This window comes from Mastigoproctus giganteus, chromosome 10 (assembly GCF_048544385.1).
Source record: "Mastigoproctus giganteus isolate SK-2022 chromosome 10, ASM4854438v1, whole genome shotgun sequence".
Taxonomy (NCBI): domain Eukaryota; kingdom Metazoa; phylum Arthropoda; class Arachnida; order Uropygi; family Thelyphonidae; genus Mastigoproctus; species Mastigoproctus giganteus.
The window spans coordinates 120,812,770-120,832,500 of record NC_143584.1 but is presented as its reverse complement, the minus strand read 5'-3'; the positions used below and the strand labels follow the sequence as shown (position 1 = coordinate 120,832,500).

General features: G+C 38.5%; 1 protein-coding gene across 1 annotated transcript in view; it reads right to left on the bottom strand.

The window, feature by feature from the left end:
- The window catches only part of LOC150079257 (dnaJ homolog subfamily C member 11), a 247,344-nt gene that overhangs the window by 139,346 nt on the left and 88,267 nt on the right, over positions 1-19,731 (bottom strand). The window contains exons 5-6 of the mRNA XM_090384090.1: positions 9,935-9,996; positions 7,919-8,093 (exon numbers count right to left, since the gene is read on the bottom strand). Of these exons, the coding sequence (XP_090240216.1) occupies positions 7,919-8,093; positions 9,935-9,996 (237 nt within the window). The remainder of the gene's footprint in view (positions 1-7,918; positions 8,094-9,934; positions 9,997-19,731) is intronic.

Genomic DNA, 19,731 nt, shown 5'->3' with positions numbered 1-19,731 from the left:
TTAACATAGTTAGTAAAGAACTGTACTAATGGATACTTTGGAACTTTCAACTGTCATTGAGACAAATCACTTGGGTGTGTGATCATTTAGTGACAAGTAGCAATGAAAAATATCTATCTTTCAATATTTTCCTTTGGCTAGAAGAATCATTCTCTCCAAAACTGACTGTGGTTTCAGTAAGAGTGCTTTAAGAGTAGTTTAATGGCTTATGCAGCAAGCCTCTCTCATTATAAGTTTTTCAGGCATAAGTAATTTTTAAAATTACATGTTGCCTATTGCTGCTTGAATCTTCTAAGTTATATATTAGTATAAAACTGTACTTCCTTTAACAATTCACAAAAATAGTCATGTACTGACCAAAGAATAACTCTACTAATCAAAAAATAATTTCAATGGCGCACACTTACATGGAAAAGCTGCAATAATATTTGCTGATGCTACTAAGGCAGTATTAGGTGGAAAACTGCTAATTTGGGAGGGGGTACACAGACTAACAGAAGCCATAAGCAAAGATAAAAGTGGTCCTTGTAATGTGCCCATTGGACATGTAGCAGCTGGGAAAGCAAGCTGTGGGAGGGCAGGATTACTGGGCGTCCCCTAAATTAAAGTTATTAAGAGCAAAATCAGGCACACCTATACTTCATTTGCACAAATGCTTAGGAACACAGTAGATAAAATTGATGAATCTGAAGCACTGGTTAAGCCATAAAATTCAGATATTTACAGGGATATCAGAAATGTGCCATTTGGATACAGGATATTCTGAATTTGAATATGGTGAAAAAACCATCAATAGACAGGACAGGAGTAAGGAGTTATTGCTCTTGTTACGAACCACACAGATTCTAAGGAAGTACATCTAACTGATAGGTTTCCATGAGTCAGTCTAGTGTGACATAAGTAGTGGGAAAACAAAAATGAGAGTATGCCAGTAATTTACAACACCTTATCACGGGGGATTTTAACTTTTCGGTACTGACCAAAACTAGTTGGCTAGTCGCTCGCACAGTAATAGAACATTTCTGGATTTACTGATTGACTATATTCTATGGCAACAAGTTATAGGGGCAATAAGAGAAAGCAATACTGAAATTGATTCCAACAAGTATTTTTCTATGAAAAATACTTGTTGGAATACACATAAAATGCAGCTTGTAATCTGCTCTTGGTTTTCCACTAGCACTTCTAGTTTTTGTGATGAGACTGATTACATGACCATGATGAGACTGATTATACCACTCATACCTATTTGGACAATCTACAAGAATATGATTATTATTGATTTATACATTTATATTTATGTAATTGATTGAATATATCTATAGCTTTCCTATATGATAATATAATTATTTGATTATAAATCATTTCAAATTCTGCCAAGTGTGCAGCTATTTCCTAAATAAATCACAATGGTGCACAATCACGACATATATTCAGAAAATTTACCCATTATACTTTGACTGTCCTTCTTCAGGTGACCAGAATAAGATGCAGGCACCATGTTATTTGTACTGCTTGTTTGAATGAACTATGTGACTGGCTGAACAAAAGGAAACAGTCCATGCTGTTTGCCATCCCCATGATATGGAAGGAGCCAAGAGACCATAATGGTAACTGTTAATTCTGTAATGTGAATATAAATGGATTCTCAACAAAGAATAAGCATAAGATTGTTTATTTGAACCTGGATTCAGCAATAAGACCAATCTCTCATGATGACGGTATGTTGATTCTAGTACCTCTGCAGCAAGACCTAGATTCTTTAGAAGATGAAATGGAAATGCTTGTTGAAATCAGATTCAGTATTGCCTTCTCTTATTACCTCAAAAACATGTTGGCATAGAATATAGTCATTCAGTAAATCCAAAAAGACGAGATGAATGACCTCATTACAGACCTAGCCCTCTCCAAAAATAAAGTCAAACTTCTTACTTTGAGACTAAAGCAGAAACACTTGGTTAAAAAGAAAATCAGTGATTCACTATCAGAAAAGAAACCAAGTTTTGGCAACATTCTTTACAGTAAATGATCTGCTTGCTCTGCTACTGCCATGATATCAATGGAGTTTTTAGGAAATTGTCACAAGTACACATTATATCTGAATAGTGCCTCTTCATCAACTCATCACAGCAAAGTATGGAAGCTGTTCTCTTGCATAATGGGAACTTAAATTTATCCATCCCCATTGCACACTCTGTTCATCTAAAGAAGCCAAAAAAATGGATTATAAAAGGCATAGGTACAAAGTTCTGTTTATTTAGTTTTTGATGTATTCACCCCAAAGTTCAATACACTTTTGTATTTAATATACAAAGAGTTTAATCCCTTTAAAAATATTCTCAAGGCTGGGCATCAGGCTAGGCTTCCACAACTGATTTTAGCTCTTCATCTTTAAAATGAGTTCTGCAAAGATGAGGCTTTAGGTTTCTAAACAAATAATAGTCACTGGGACTATTATTTGTGCTGTGCTGTGTGTGTGGAGGGTGGGAGGTGATAATATTACAGTTCAAATCCACATTCATGTTTGGCCTGTGCAATCTTGTGCATGTGTTCATTGTCATGAAAAAGCAAAACCTGAAACTCAAATTTCCTAGTCTTTTTCCCTGAATTGCAGTGTTTAACTTTGGCATAAGGCTGCCATAATATTACTTGATTATTTGATTTTAGCTGCAAGATAATCAATTAATAATGATCCCTTTGTGTCCCAGAAAACTGAGGCTAATGCTTTTCCATGCTGATTTGAAACTTTTTTGGAGACCATGTTGTTTCCATTACATGCTTTCTAATTTAGACTGAGATCATAAAAATGTAGCCAAATTTCACCAAACAGGATAAAAATGTATCTGGGTTAACAAGAATTAATTTTAAATTCTCTTTTGATTACTCCAACCTCTGTCTGTCTTGAATGGAAAGATTTCTGGGAAACTTTGCACAAACTTTGAACATTCCCAAATGCTCATGTATTATTGTTAAAATGCTTCCATGGGAAATGTTAAGTACTTTTTCAAGTTTGCACACTTCAATTCTTCTGTTTGTTAAATTTTTTTCTTCAATGACAGCAATTGTTTCAGAATTAACTATTTCAGCTGGTCTGGCAAACCCTGGATTATCCTCAACTGACTCTCCTCCTCTTTTGAATGCTGCCAACCATCTTGCAACAGCAGCATAACTGGGTGGTACTTCCCCAAACACTAGTTATTCCTTCATAGATTTCTTTAGCATATCTGCCCTCTTTGGTCAAAAATTTGATTACTGAACAATGCTCAATTTACTGGATATTCACTCTTTTCCACCTATCAACATAAAAAATTAAATTTTAGAAACTGCATAAGGCACTGACATGCATTTTTTTTTCATATTATTTTATAAAATGTTATCAAACAATTTATTTTATGAGGATTATCCCAAAAGAAATGCATTCCTGTAACTTATTTTATAACATAATTTACATTAAAAACCTTCAATGTAGTCTCCATAACACCCCATGACTGCATCCCAATGTGCAGATAATTTTTGAATGCTATTAACACTCTGCTAAGGTTAAACTATATGATGTGTTGGGTCATGGCTAAACTCACCCCCTTTAAAGACAGGAATCTTTGCCCACACAACAGTTCCTTTGGATTGGGGAATAGATCACAATCACAAGAACTCATATCAGGACTAATCAAGCAGTGAAGTAGTGTTCCCACTTGTAATTGATAAAAACAAGTTGTATACAGACTATGATATGAAGCTTGTATCATCACAGAATACCAGCTTCCAACATCTGTGGCTACTTCTGAAGAAGAAGTGTTGCACAGTAGTCTCCAGTTACTGATCTTCCAAGTGTTACATGGTCGGTGGCAATAATTCCCTCATAATTGTAGGCCACAATGACCAATTTTTTCACCTTTGATTGTTGCTGGTAACATTTAGAGGGGTGTGGTGAAGATGGTGTTTTGACTGAACTGGTTGTGACTTCAGTTCGGGTTTGACACTGCATGTCCATATCTCATCAATGGCAACAATGCATTTTAAAAACTCTTCACCTTCTTGGTAATGTGCAAGTAACTGCATTGCAATTTCTTTACTTTCTGCTTGTTGTTCATCTGACAGCAAATGTGGGACCCATCAGGTGGCAACTTTTTGTTTTTATAACATCTCTGTTAATTTGGTGAAGAGATTTGGTTGGCCATACATCTGCCTTCCTCCAAGTTGGTAGTAATAATGGCTGGTGATGTGTTGTCCACAGATGTTCTCAGTCTACCTGAGTAGTGCTAGTCTTCAACAATGGTCTGACCTTGACAAAATGTTTCAGACTAACATGAAATCATGCTACAATCTACTGTTGACCTCCCATACATTTCCTGCAACAATTCATAAATTCGTGTCATTGTTTGACCACAAAGTTTCAATTTTGATATAAAAAAAATCTTTAATCTGAACCTGTAATCTGACCCTAGACAACATCACCAACCAATTTTAAAAGCCTCTACAAAAACACTCAGTACAAGAACTCTATTTCAAGCACACTAATGTTGAAGATAACTTCAAATTATTATCCAGATACAAAGGGTACTAGGAAAGTTTTGCAATACAGCTTTGTTTATTTAATTTTTTCAAAGTAATTTCCTCTACATTCAATACACCTCTCCATCCTCCGAAACCAATCTTTAAACCAGTTCTGCCAAGTTTCACTAGGGAGTAAAGCACACTCGTTGTCCCAAGCCCATAGAAGGTCCTCATCACTGGAAAACCGCCTCCCTTTTAGCTTCATATTCACATGCGGGAACAGTGCAAAGTCGCAGGGAGCAAGGTCTGGACTGTAGGGAGGGTGCTCGAGAAGTTTCAGTCCTGTCGTGGTCAAATATTCGGTGCAGGCTTTGGCGCGGTGAGCTGCAGCATTATCGTGATGGAGGTACCAGGTGTCCATTCTTGACTTTGGCCGCAGGTTCTTCATAGATCCAATGACTTTAGGCAGGCATTGTTCAGTATACCACTTAGCTGTGCCTGTCTTCTGCGTGTCCAAAACGACACGTTCCACAATTCCACTCGATTTAAAAAATACAGCTATCATTTTCTTCTTTACAGATCGGGATTTTCTGACAATTACGGGTGTGTCGTCATCATCAAAGACCCAAACTTTGTTTTGAGCCTTGGTCGGCAGATCGTAATAGTACAGCCAAGTCTCGTCACCTGTCACGATGTTGTTCACATACCGAGATTGTCCCTTATCAAACTTTTTTAACATCTCCCGGCACCAAGTCACACGTCGTGTCATCTGCTCTTCAGTCAGTTGATGCGGCACCCAGAGAGAACAAAGTTTCTTCACGTGCAAATGATCTTGCAGAATCGAACGAATTGCTGGTGCATTTAGGCCCAAAGTATCCTCTATCTGTTGGTAGGTCACTCGCCTGTTTTCGTCAAGCATTTTCCTCACAGCAGTAACGTTTTCCTCCGTAACTGACGTTCGTGGCCTTCCCGGCCTCTCAGAATCCTCCAGAGTGAAATTTCCCCTTTGGAATTCTCTATACCACCTGAATATCGTTGTACGATGTGGACAATCATCGTCTAGTGCAAGAGTCATTTCTTCTAAGCACTGGTCTATGGTTAAACCACGCACGAAATTATACCGCAAAACTGTCCTTATCTCATTTCGTGACCACGATGCCATCGCAAGCACTTTACACTCTCACTACTAATGAATAACTGAGCCCATCGACTTTGTGCGGCGGCTACTATGCACGTATGAACATGTCTCAACATGCAGCAACAAGCAGCTTCCTGTGATTCATTGTTGCGTCATATTGCAAAACTTTCCTAGTACCCTTTGTATTTGTCAGTTTGCAGGTCTTTGGAGCAGGGAGCACATGCACAGTGTGCATTACTTTTAGAATAACTTTCATATAGTTTATAAATACATTTTATATGCCTTGTTCTAAGAACTTTTGACTACCCTCATAATAAATGGGTATGAGCTTCATCCCCATTCCTAGTACAATGCCAACCCTTACTGAAAATGTTTCCATTTCTCTACATGGCACTCCTTACACTTGTAATGGTCCCTTCATACTTAACCTGGATAGCTGTAATATACCTATGTAGGATCCCTTTCCACTTATATACACCATATTACTTCTCTTGGGATTCCATCACAGGCCTTCTCAAAGTCAGTGAGTATATGCATGTCAGTGAGTATATATGCAAAAGAGATAATCCTGAATAATTTTAATAACAAGTCTTCAAATCCTGATGGCATTCCTCCAGTTTTTCTTAAGACCTATTCTTCGGAATTAATTCCTGTTTGTATGTATTCTTTTCATACTCTCTTAATCCACTAATGTTTTTTCCTTCTGTATAGAAATTTGCAATATCTAACTAATTCCAAAGAGGAGTGATAAATATCTGCCATCCAATTATTCTCCAACCACTCTAGAGACCTTCTATAAAATAATGAAGAAATCTCTTAACCCAATAATAGTAATTGATAACTCTAATAGTATCTTTCATGTCACTAACTGCCAATATGGATTCAGTCAGTGCAGATCCACAAAGCAGCACATGGCTAATATCACTCATCTTTTGACAAATTTCACAGAAACCTCTGAAGGAAACTCAAACTGTTGCACTTAGATGCCTCAAGGGTATTTGATTCTATTTTGCAAAAACACTTCTGAGAATGTTCCCATCCTATGGTTGCTTTTCTGGATTATGCAATTGGGTAGTCAGCTATCCTGCTAATCACTCACCATATATGACTGTAAATGGTTCTGTCTTCAAACCTGTGCAAATGGAGTATCAGAAAGTTCTGTTACTTTGCTTAATTTTTTTGGCATTATTTTTTCTTATATACTAATGCCTTTCTACCACTGAATGGAAATTTTATCCAGAGTTTTGCTGACGATAGTGCACCACATTCTACTTTTAAGTTTGACAAATTTTGCTCCCATAAAATGCTGACCCGTACTTAATTCCCCCAAAATGCAAGGGGGAGGTGACTTAGTTGGCTACAACCTTGTTTTATTTCCAGCAAAGAAACCTGTTGCACTCACTGTCATCATTAGCAACATTCAGATTTTTTAAAACAGCACATTTCTATACCTGGATTAACTTTTAACTTTCAACCTTTCTTGAGTTGGAACAGTTTTCTGAGCAGCTGTACACTCTGTAGAAATCTTGCATTTGCCCTGCCTCTGCTATGTAATTTGAATATTATTCTTGCACATGGAGAAATGCACATCAGAAACTCTACAGAAGTTCTGTATTCTATCTATAAGACAACAATCAGACCTATAAGCAATCCTTCCCACTACTTCACTCCACTTGCTATCACACAGATATTTTTCTGCTGCATGTCTTTTCTATAAATTTTCTATGTTAGAATTGTTATTTATAATTCTCTCTCTCCAACTAGCTTTAACATCCAATGTTCAGTATGTATACATTTACAGCTTTAGCTTTACACTCACAGATATTTTTCATCTGTCATTAATTTTCTCTATATATTTTTCCTGAACACCCATCCTCGATATACATTTCCTATTCAAATTACAACTTACATACATTAGAGTATTCAAAGTCAATATAAATTCAATACAAATTTAAGTATCCAAAGTCAACAGATATTCTACAAAATCAAGTGTTCAAGGTCATTAAAATTCAACATAAATTCAAAAAAGCAAACAGAGTGAACATAAATTCCAAGTTAACAAGCTTCTTTTTACCAATTCCAGTGATCCATCCTTGTCAGTCTACATATAGCTCTCTAATGCCTTGGATAGATCAGATGAATGGGCTAAAAGAAACTTGTTAACTCTGTTAAAAAAAAAAAATGCTCTTTTTGTTCTATAATTCATTAATACTAAAGGAGAAAAATGAAATTCTAATTATTATATTTAGCAGAGCAATGCCATTATATAATTATATGAAAACAAACCTCAGTCCATGTTTTAGCTGACATTACATGGTGCAAAGAACATCCTATTGATCCATTACCAGTGCCATTCTGTGCAGCAAGACTACCATTTAGGGTGAGTGTGTCATTAATACTTAATGGTGCATCTATTGACTGGGAAATTACCATATTGCTGATTTCTATATGGGGAGGAAAACTAAAGAAAAAAAATAAAAATTAATAACAATGCAGCTACATAAAAATTAGAATTATATATATATATATATATATATATACACACACACACACAGGGTAATCCGAAGGAGATGAAACCCAAAGTTTTATTTACTGCATATGACAAGTAAGATATAGAACATTTTTATAAAATTTAAAAATGTACTTTAAAACATGTAACCAATGGCATAGTAGTAGCAGTAGTGACAAATGGTGCAAGAAAGCAAGCTTATATAGCATCAGCCACAAAAAAAAAAAAAAAACCACTATACACTTCAACCATTCATCGAGTTCACCCATATATCTAGTTCTTCCTTAATTTTACTCAAACCATCCACTTCCACAAAAATAGATGGAAGCCTGTTCCAACAGTCAACCACTTCCTGGCTGAAGACAAACTTCCACACATCTATCCTAAAACCATCCTTCCTCAACTTGAATTTATGCCCCCTCATTAGTGCAGTCTCAGAAAGAGGAAGAATGCCACTAACTTTCATCTTATTCAAGGATTTAAACACCTCAAACAGATCACCCCACAGATATCTAGTCTTCAGATGCTATAATTTGCACAACTTAAGCCTTTCTGGGTAAGATCATACCTTTGTTCATTTAACAAATCTGGTTTCCTGACCCCAGCAGTTTTACATCCTTCCTAAAGTGAGCCCTCCAAACATGTATACAGTACTCAAGCTGTGGCCTCAAGCTATGCCTTTATACAAAGGGATAATCACCTCCTTATCCCTGCTAGCAAAGTTCATTGACAAAACCGATGCACTATCCACTGCTCAGAGAATTTCATATCTGACTGCACAACTACTCCTAGGTCTTTTTCATTTTCAACTACCCTGTATGTGTGTAGTACACACCATACATTACTCTGAGATTACTGCTACCCACATGTAGTACCTTGCATTTATCAATGTTAAACTTCCACTGCCATTTCTCAGCCCATCGACTCAATTTTTCTAGATCTTGTTGCAATAGCTCACCCATTTCTGTCGTTAACCACCTTGCCAACCTTTGTATCATCTGCAAACTTAGACATTACACCTGATATACCCTCATCAATATCATTAATAAATATTGAAAACAACAACAGGACCAGAAATGAACCCTGGGCACTCCACTAATAACATAAGTTCACAAAGCACAGCACCCATTGATAACCACTCTGTCATCCACAGCAGCAGTAACTTGCCCTTAATGCCACATTGTTCCCATTTGTACAGCAGTCTTTTATGTGTAACAGTATCAAAAGCTTTAATGAAATCCAAGTATATGATATCAAAATTAATTTTGTATCCAGTTCCTTGTCACTGAATCACAGTAACCTATCACATTGGTTAGCCAAGACAAATCTTAACCCCCTTAACAAATCCATGCTGTGACTGCAGTATTATACATTCCTATATAGATGGTGTTGCATTACCTCTTTAACCAGTGACTCCATTACTTTCCCTGCAACAGACATTAAGCTAACAGGTCTGCAATTACACGTGCAACTTTTTTGATCCCCCTTTAAGAATTGGGGATATGTCCACACATCTCCAGTCCATAGGGTCCTCCCCTGAATTTAAGGATGCACTCAAATTTATGGCAAAGGGCTTGCTTACCTCCTTTACTGCCTCCCTTAATATAATTGGATAGATTCTATCCAGTCCAGCCATTTCTCACAAAGAATAATAATTGGTGAACAATAATATTTTTTTTTAATTAAGTATTTTTTATATGCAATATACTACAGTTTGTACAATCAATGTTCTAAAAGTTCCAGAGAAATGAAAAGTAAAATAACAGGAAATTTCTAAGGACACGGCAACTTACCTGAAATCAAAATCATACGTTTCAAAGATGTTTGTGGCATCAACACCAACAGTAATGGTTCCCTATAAAAATTTCAAAATGTTAAAATGGTAAATAATGTGTACAAAACCAAAAGCAAAAAACATCGAAATTTACAAGTGTTCAGAAAAGATGCATATTATTCTAGTAACTACAAAAATCCATTTTTTTTTTTTTTTTCCAGGAAACTCAAATCTATATAGTAGTTGTGTGAATTTCAAATTTGCAATTGTTTATTGTTTTCCTATAGCTTTTGTTGTTTTTGCTACAGGATGTGCAACCATAGAAAAAGCAAAGTAGAACTCCAAATTACTATGTGCTCCTGCAAGGTAAACAATCTACAATTTATGACAGGATGGGCATAGAATATTGGTTGTTGTTATTTGGTTTTTAGGAGCATTAACTAAGGCCATATTACTCCGGGGATATGTGGTGGTCATTCCCTGACCTTTCTGCATCCTCCGTATTTGGTGTCTTATCAAGAAGCGTGTGGTACTCACTGCTGCTCCTGCCCACCTGGCTATAGAGGTGCCACATAGAATATTGGGACAACCCACCCAATAACACTTGTCATTCTTCTTCATGGTAACAGCTGTCGGGCAATTCTAAGGTGCCCAACAACTGTAATCACAAAGGAGAATGAAGAAAATGAAGGAATGATCATAAAGTTTATCCTAGAATTGGTTCTGCCAAGAGCATAATGTAAAATGATCTATGCAGGCATGAGGTCAGTGCCCAACCGAGCCCTGGCTGTTACCTTTGAAGAATATGCAAACACAAAATGAACTATAAAAAGCACACTCTGATCACCTACAACAGCAGTAGTAGTAGTGGCATGTGAGGCAAGAAAGCAAGTGTATGAGCTTATACAGCATCAGCCAAAAAAAAAAATTTTCACACAACCATTCCCTCCAAATGTTTATTCAGTTCCTCCTTAAATTTATTTAACCTATCAACTTCCACAATGACAGATGGAAGTTTGTTCCAGCAATTAACCACCCACTGGCTAAAGGCAAATTTTCACACATCTATTCTACATCTATCTTTCCTTAATTTGAATTTATGTCCCCTTAGGTTAGTAATCTGAACAAGTAGAAGAATCCCATCAGAATTCAGCATGTTCAACCCATTCTCCAACCACTGCAATTTGCAGTACTTAAGCCTCTCTTGGTAAGACAATCCCTTCATTCCCCTCACCAATCTTGTTGCCCTTCTCTGTACGCGCTCAAGCAAATCTACATCCTTCCTAAAATGAGGCCTCCAGACCTGTATGCAGTACTCAAGCCGTGGCCTGACCATTGCCTTATACAGACGGACCATCACCTCCTTTTCCCTGCTAGCAAAATTCTTATATATCATTGACAAAATCCCATGACCTGCCCTGCCACCCTGTCTGCATTGTTCAGAAAACTTCATATCTGACTGTACAATAACTCCCAGGTCTTTTTCATTTTCTACCATCTTAAGCGTAGTACCACACAGTTCGTACGTTTCTCTGGGGTTACTTCTACCCATATGCAATACTCTGCATTTGTCAAGGTTAAACTTCAGTTGCTGCTTCTCAGCACACCTGCCCAAATTTTCTAGATCCTGTTGCAGTAGCACACTGCCATTACTGTCATTAACAACCCTGCCAACCCTTGTATCATCTGCAAACTTCGACACTAAGCCTGATATACCTTCATCAATGTCATTGATATATATACAAAACAACAGTGGACCCAACACCAAACCCTGTTGGACTCCACTAATAACTTTAGTCCAAGAGCAGCACCCATTGATTACCACCCTCTGTCTTCTCCCATCAACCATCCTTTTATCCATTGTAGCAACTTACCCCTAATACCATTCTGCTCCAATCTGTACAATAGTCTTCCATGCGCAACAGTGTCAAAAGCTTTCCTGAAATCCAAATATATGATATCAAAATTATTTTTTGCATCCAGTTCCTTTGTAACCACAATATAATATCCTATCAAATTTGTCAGACAAGACTTTCCCTTAACAAACCCATGCTGTGTCTGAATTATTGCTGCAGCCTTGTCTAGATGATCCTGCAATGCATCTTTAACCAGTGACTTCATTATTTTACCCGGAACAGAAATTAAACTAACTGGTCTGTAATTACTCGTGTCACCCTTCGATCCCCCTTTGTGAATTGGGGATACATTTGCCCATATCCAGTCCATGAGAACCTCCCCTGAGTCCAAGGATTCTCTCATAATTATGGCTAAGGGTTTTCTTAGTTGCTTTGCCGCCTCCTTTAATATAACTGGATAGATCCCATCTCCCCAGGTGCCTTTCTTATATTTAACTTCAACAATTTCTCTTCCACTTTGCTGTCAGTTATTACAAAATCATTAAGCACCCTGCCACAATTTGATAACCTTCTGCCATTTTCAAACCTTAATAATTCCTCGTGTGTGAATGTAGATGCAAAATACTCATTCAGTTTGTTTGCTATCTGAGCAGGATCATCAACAGTGGAACCATGGATATCAAGTGGACCAATCAGATTCATCCCCTTCCTTTTAGAGTTTATATAAGTAAAGAAATCCTTGCTGTTTTTCTTAGCATCCTTTGCCAAAGATTTCTCTTAATCTACCTTCGCCTACCTAACCTCCTTTGTGACCTGATTACAGACTAGCTTATGTCTGCCATAGGCTTCTGAGTCGCTTGATAATTTATATGCATCTCATGCATTTTTCTCATCTGCCACGAGTCTCATTAGTTCATTTGATAACCGTTTAGGCCTAAAACCTTGAACAATATTTCTTAATAGGTATAAAACTTTTGATAGCTTCCACAATTAATTCCTTGAATGCTTCCCACTTAGAATTTACTGTTGGTAACATCATCAGTTGATCCCACTGTACAGAATTTAAAAACTGTCTGAGACTGCTGTACTCACCTTTACGGAAGCAAAAACCCTTTCCTTTACCCCTGATGATAATTATATCTTTAAGTAAATCCCACATCAGTACACTGTGATCACTGCCAACTAGTAATTAATTAACAGGAGCTTTTGAGATTTAAGTATCTCTTCGTCAGCTGCATGAATACATACATGAATATAAAATATTACAAATGGAATGTGCAGAACATGATTATGTTGAGTAAAAAGAGATTGTGCATGAGGATATGTGAATGTTAAAGCATCACAGTATAGAACTGGGTGATTATTGTAGATGCCAGCTGCATACATGGGCTGACTGCCAGTGTTTTTCATGCTGTAACACTACAGATTCCACGATTGGGTGCTGCCTCACACCTCTATTGCAGTTACAAATGTTATGACAACCAGATATGTATGCAGTGACTCAAGCCACAGTCGTTCATGGTAGTAGCCGGATTGGTGAACCACATCAGTATCACGTCTGGAATTGAGGTCATGTTGCACTGACCAGTAATGCTCTGCAACTCCTGTGTACAGAGTCAGTTAATCGAATGGCTCTTTCATGTTCAGAGAGGCAGTCCTGCAGCCTTCTGGCAGTTTCCCCCACATAATAGCAGCTGCCATAATCATGGCATGTGATGCACTGTATTGCACTTAAAAGTGGGGGGGGGGGGGAGCGATGTCTTCACCTTCAAGATGAGATCGCAATCTTCTACTGGGAAGTTGCAGGCATTTTATCCTGTACCCACATATTACAAATGCGATCTGAAGCATCAGGACAATATGGGATGTAAGCGGTAGATATTGTCTGGTTGCTATGGGGTGGGGGGGCTTGGACATGCAGCAATCTCACGGGCTTGTAGGTCACACTTGTCCAAGACATAGGTAGGATAGCCACTGTTGGTGAGGTCAGCTCATCTTAGAAACTTCGTTGTACCTGGCATCCATGGAGCTGGAATGACTCCAGGCTTGAGAGAGTAGTGCGCACGCAGTACTGAACAAGTGGCAGGGGTATGCACTGACCTGTAGTTGGTAAACTGGCCAGAGCACGTGGACTTTCAGTATACTGAAGTTTCCAGATGCGAGCCTACGCGCTTCACTGGGACATCCAGGAAGGAAAGGGTATTGCTCGACTCCAATTCTATTGTGAACTAGATGAAGGGAGATAGGGAGTTGAGATGTAGTAGTTGTGTCTCTGAACCTCGGGGAATAATAATGAAGACGCAGTCAACATAACACACCGGAGGGTGACAGGGACTGGCAAGTTCAGGAATATGTTTTCCTCCACAGCAATGTTAGCAACAACGGACCTGATGGGGGTGCCCATAGCCGTGCCGTGCTGTATATTTGTCTGAAGACAGTGTCACCAAATGTCATCTTGAACGTCTGGTCAAGAGTCACCATAAGGCTCCAGGACCGCCTCTCTGAACATGAAAGGGCTATTCGATTAGCTGACTCTGCACATTCTGCAGTTGCAGAGCATTATTAGTCGATACAACATGGCCTCAATCCCAGATGTGATACTGAGGAGGTTGACCAATCCTGCCACTACCATGAACGACTGTGACTTGAGTCAATGCACATATCTGGTTGTCATAGTGTTTTTAATTGCAATAGAGGCATGTGGCTACACCCAATCATGAAGTCTGTAGTGTTACAGCATGACAAATGCTGGCAATCAGCCTATGTACGCAGCCAGCACCTACAGCAATCACCTAGTTCTACACTGTGGTGCTTTAGCATTCGCATATCCTTGTACATGCTCTCTTTCTTTTTACTCAACATGACCATACTCTGCACATTCCATTTGTAACGTTTCATATTTTATATTTATGTATGTATTCAAGCAGCTAACGAAGAGATACTTAAATCTCGAAAGTACCTGTTAATTAATTACTTATTAAACCCAGTTACTGTTCTTACCGATCGCACTGAATTTATTTCTCAGAATAAATAAATATTACCATATTCTTTAGGGAAGTGGATGCCAGAAGTTTATCAAACTCTAACAGGGCACTACATGATTCTGTAATAACTGAGAGAAAAGTGAAGGAGAAATTGTTGGAGTTAAACATAAGACAGGCACCTGAGATGGATAGGATCTATCCAGTTATATTAAAGTAGGCAGCAAAGGACATAAGTAAACCCTTAGCCATTATTATGAGAGCATCCTTGGACTCAGGGGAGGTTCCCATGGACTGGAGATGTGCAAATGTATCCCCAATTTACAAAGGGGGATCGAAGGGTAACATGAGTAATTACAGACCTGTTAATTTAACTTCTGCTCCGGGGAAAAAAATGGAGTCATTGATTAAAGAAGTAATGAATACCATCTAGACAAGACTGCAGTTATACTTCAGAAACAGCACTGGTTTGTTCAAGGGAAATCTTGTCTGACCAATTTGATTGGATACCACCACAATGAGGTCACAAAGGAACTGGATGCAAAAAATAATTTAGATATCATATATAGGTCAACCGTCACTAAACCGGCAGCATTGGGAACTGTGGGGTGCCGGATCACCGGTGGTTATTTTAGCACATACAGTTTACCTAACAGCTAACCACCTCTTCCTACCTTTAACACATTGACTGCCAAGCCAGTTTAAGAAAAAAATTCCCCAGGGGCCAAAAAATATTTAATTTTTAAATATTTAAAAATTTTAAATATTTCTGATGCATTTGCACTATATTTATACATATTTAAAAATTAAATATTATAATGTCTGTGTTGTTGTTTTTTTGCTTAAAATATAAAAAAAAAAAACTCTTTTTATGTCGCATATGTGTGGCCGATGTGGCCCAGTAGGTTACTTTATTTCTTGAGAAGCCTTGTCGGCCACATATGTGTGACACTATTACGGCATACACATGAAGGTTGTTTGTGATTAGTTTATTGCACACATGGCGAGTGTTGCAATAAAACTAATTACGATAAAATAAACTCCCAAACGTCGCAATAAGTTTGTCAGTATTGTTAGATATTTTGTGAAAACAAGTTCGTTAGCGCGCTGTGTGTTGTAAAAACAAGTGTGTTGTAAAAAAAAAAAAAAAGGAACGGCTAAAAGAAAATTAGTAAAATAAGAAATAAGAGGAATTGAGAGAAATTGCTGGAATTTACAATTAAGCAGAGTTAAACTTCTCACAGGACACACCGCTGTAGAGTTTTTTCAGAAGTTCAACTTTATCTGTTATGGACAATGTATGGCAATTACGTGAGGCAATTCCTTTATGCATTGGAACCGTGGCTAGGGCTTAATGTGAGCAGGTTATAATAAGAATAAATGCAGAAAAACCAAGTGGGAATGGCTTGCCAGTGTTTAAGAGTTCGCACCAACAGCTGATGCTGCAACCAATGGCACCAAAACAGCAGCGGCAGGTCGGTGCGCCAACCCGAGAAATTTGAAATTACGTTCACAGAAATTATGTCTGAATTAGCGGTAGAACCAGATTAGTGATGGTTGACCTGTACTTGGATTTCAGGAAAGTTTTTGCATATAAGACTGCTGTACAAATTGCAGCAGTGTGGCATTAAGGGCAAGTTACTGCAATGGATAAAAGGATGGTTGAGTGGGAGAAGACAGAGTGGTAATCAATGAACATTGCTCTTTGTGGGCTAATGTTATTAGTGGTGCCTCCCAGGGCTTGATGTTTGGCCCATTGCTATATTTATCAATGATTTCATGAAGGCATATCAAGCTTAATGTCCAAGTTTGCAGATGATACAAAGGTTGGCAAGTTAGTTAATGACAGTAATGGCAGTATGCTACTGCAACTGGTTCTAGAAAAGTTAGGCAGATGGGCTGAGAAATGCCAATTGAAGTTTAACATTGACAAATGAAAAGTACAGTATATGGGTTACAGTAATCCTAGAGTAACGTAACAACTGTGTGGTACTACATTCAGGGTAGTCGAAAATGAAAAAGACCTACAGGTAACTGTGTAGTCAGATAAAGTTCTCTAAGCAGTGCACACATGCTGTCAGGACAGCTCATGAGGCTTCGTCAATGGCATACAGGAATTTTTCTACCAGGGATAAGGAGATGATTATCTGACAGTGTCCAGCATAATTCCCTCCAGGGGCTCACATCTGGTGAGTATGGGCTTAGCACACCCATGGTCCAGAGCTGGATATCATCATTCTTCTGTTTCTTGGTGATTCCCTTCAACTTCTGTCTCTCTCTCTCTCTCACTCACTCACTCACTCACACACACACACACACACACACACACACACACACACACACACACACACACACACACACACACACACACACACACACACACACACACACACACACACACACACGGGGTAACTTGGGAATTTTTTTGGCGGTGCAGCATAAGCCTCAGGCTTCCTTGTACCATATGGCTAAAAATAATAATAATAATATTTATTAAGTCTATAAACCACATCATAACAATAAAAAACATGATTTTATAATGTAACTGCAACACACAGCATCTTTTTTCGCCGCCAGGTGGCCCAGTTGATGTTCAATTGTGCTCCCTAAAGTGACTTAAATTTAGTAAAAAATCTAGGTTATTATCATCTTATAGTGACGGATATCATCTTATAGTGGATGCCAAAAGCTTTCAAATAATACAGGTCATGAAGGCACGGGACTTATAGTAGATAAGTAACTTTTAATTTTAATTTGTGTTTGAACAATTTGTTAAAGCCAAAGCAAACTACTGCCATTGTCTGACTGGCTGAAGGTCACTGCTGGGGAAGAGCGCTTTTTGGTTGCTATATTGCCTTCAGCAGAGTTTGGCTGCCCACCCGCCCGCGACCACCTATCGCTTCAGCGCTCTATGTTATTAACTTTATTGAAAGTACCTAGAACAGCGTCTACAAACGCCCTACAGGTAATTGCTGGTACCATGCCATTGGATTTATTTATTGTCTACAGAGGGTTTTTGTACAAATTGAAAAAGGGTACATCAGTAACGTTTTTGGATATTACAATTGATTTGGAGAATAATATTAAAGAAGAAAAACAACGAATATGGAACAAATTAATGGATTTATGGCAAACCAGATGGGAAAGTGGTGATGTTGGAGCTGTGATGAGGAAATATATTCCCCAGTTGAACTATGCATTGGCAAAAACCGTGGCATCTTGGTTTACGCCTTCTATGTACACTTCTTATTTGTTAACAGGACACGGCTCACTTAGGGCCAAATTATATGAGAGAGGGTTGGAGACAGATCCTTTCTGTACATGTGGCGAGCAGGAGTCTTGGATGCATGTAATTTTTTTATGTTGGGAGTATGAAGACCAAAGGCGGATTTTGATGGCGCATATTCCTGACTTATCATTTGATACAGTGCATTTGCTTATTGCAAATCGTGACTGTTTTAATTTATTTCAGGAGTTTTCAGCTGCTGTTTTTGCAAGAAGAACTGTTCTCAGAGCCTTTCTTCAGAGGCAAACCTAGTGTCTTAATTGTCTTCATGGAGTTTCACTATTTGTTTCTACATCTGGCTGGCGGCTGGGGTGCTGGACCTGATTCATGGTGTTGGGTCAGGTGCTCTGGTTGGTTGTCTTTTGTGCTGCGATCATGAATACTCCATTCTGGATTCTGCCGTGCTGGATCAGATTCATTGCGTCGGGTCTGGTGGTCTAAAGGTTCTATTATCCATGGCGTACAGTTGGAGATTGCTGGATAGTACCGTTATTGGTTTTGGAGGTTCCAGTGCATGTGAAACAGCAGCTGAGGAAATATTCAGTTGAACTGTGATTTTTGAAGTTTATAGTTGTGCCATCCAGACTATTGAATATTATTGTGTTTTATTATACGTTTTTTTTTTTTTTTTTTCCTGCTGGCTCCCTGGTATGGGCAACCCGGGGAGCGGGATTGCTGGCACTCACTGGTATTGCACTACCTCCAGTGGGTGCGGGATTTCAAGTGCGAATTGTGCTACAGTAAAATCAGACTCAGGTAATTTAACATACTTTTTAAGGACTGCTTTGTAAAGACTATATATTCCCAAGTTCTCAAGGTAGATTTGGGCTTATGCCTGGGAGCTACCCTGAATAAGAACACACTTGCACACACACACACGAGAGTTTAATGTTTGTCAGAGCATATAATTATATGTAAATATATCTTGTATATAAATCATGTATATACTTTTATGTACATAATGTTGAGACTATATTGTGTGTAATTAATAAATGAATGAATGAATGAATGTAGTTAACCCATTAGACATAAACGCTATTGTTCTTCATCAGACTCTACTGCAGAATAGTTAACTGACTACCCTCCCCAATTAATGCTTGTTTTGGCATCTGCTGCTATAGCTCTGCATAATGGCTGAAAAAGGAAATGCACATCGTAGAGTTTCGCTGCACTCCTGCAGGCAACCACACCAGTCCTCTGGGGAAGAAAACTCGGAGGGGGTTCCCTCCTCGATCCCAATGACTAGAAACAAAATTCGGACCACAAAACAACAGGCTTCCAGAGCAAATGAACACAGCACACCTGCCACGGACAACTCTCCTGGCGGCGACGATGCCGACTGTAATGGGAGGAAGAGCGATTGTGCTCCTGCAGCATCCACGAAGAGATTTCCTCCCCTCAAGAAACAGGTTATCAAAAGCCAAAGCATCTGGTTCACTCCTCCCCCCTAAACAATGGGAGGATGAAGAGGAATGGAATGAAATGACGAATTTATTCAGCAAAGATTTTCCCAACCTTAAAAATTAAACAAAAACTGAGGCGCAAAATGGAATACTGCCTACGTAGCAAAAACAGCAACGTCACCAGGGCTGTATCATTACAAATTTCACGCTGCTGGGGCTCTTTAGAGAGGAAGTTGTATGAGGTCGTTATAGAAAATGAACAGCCGAAGGCCTCCGATGGCCGATTCCAA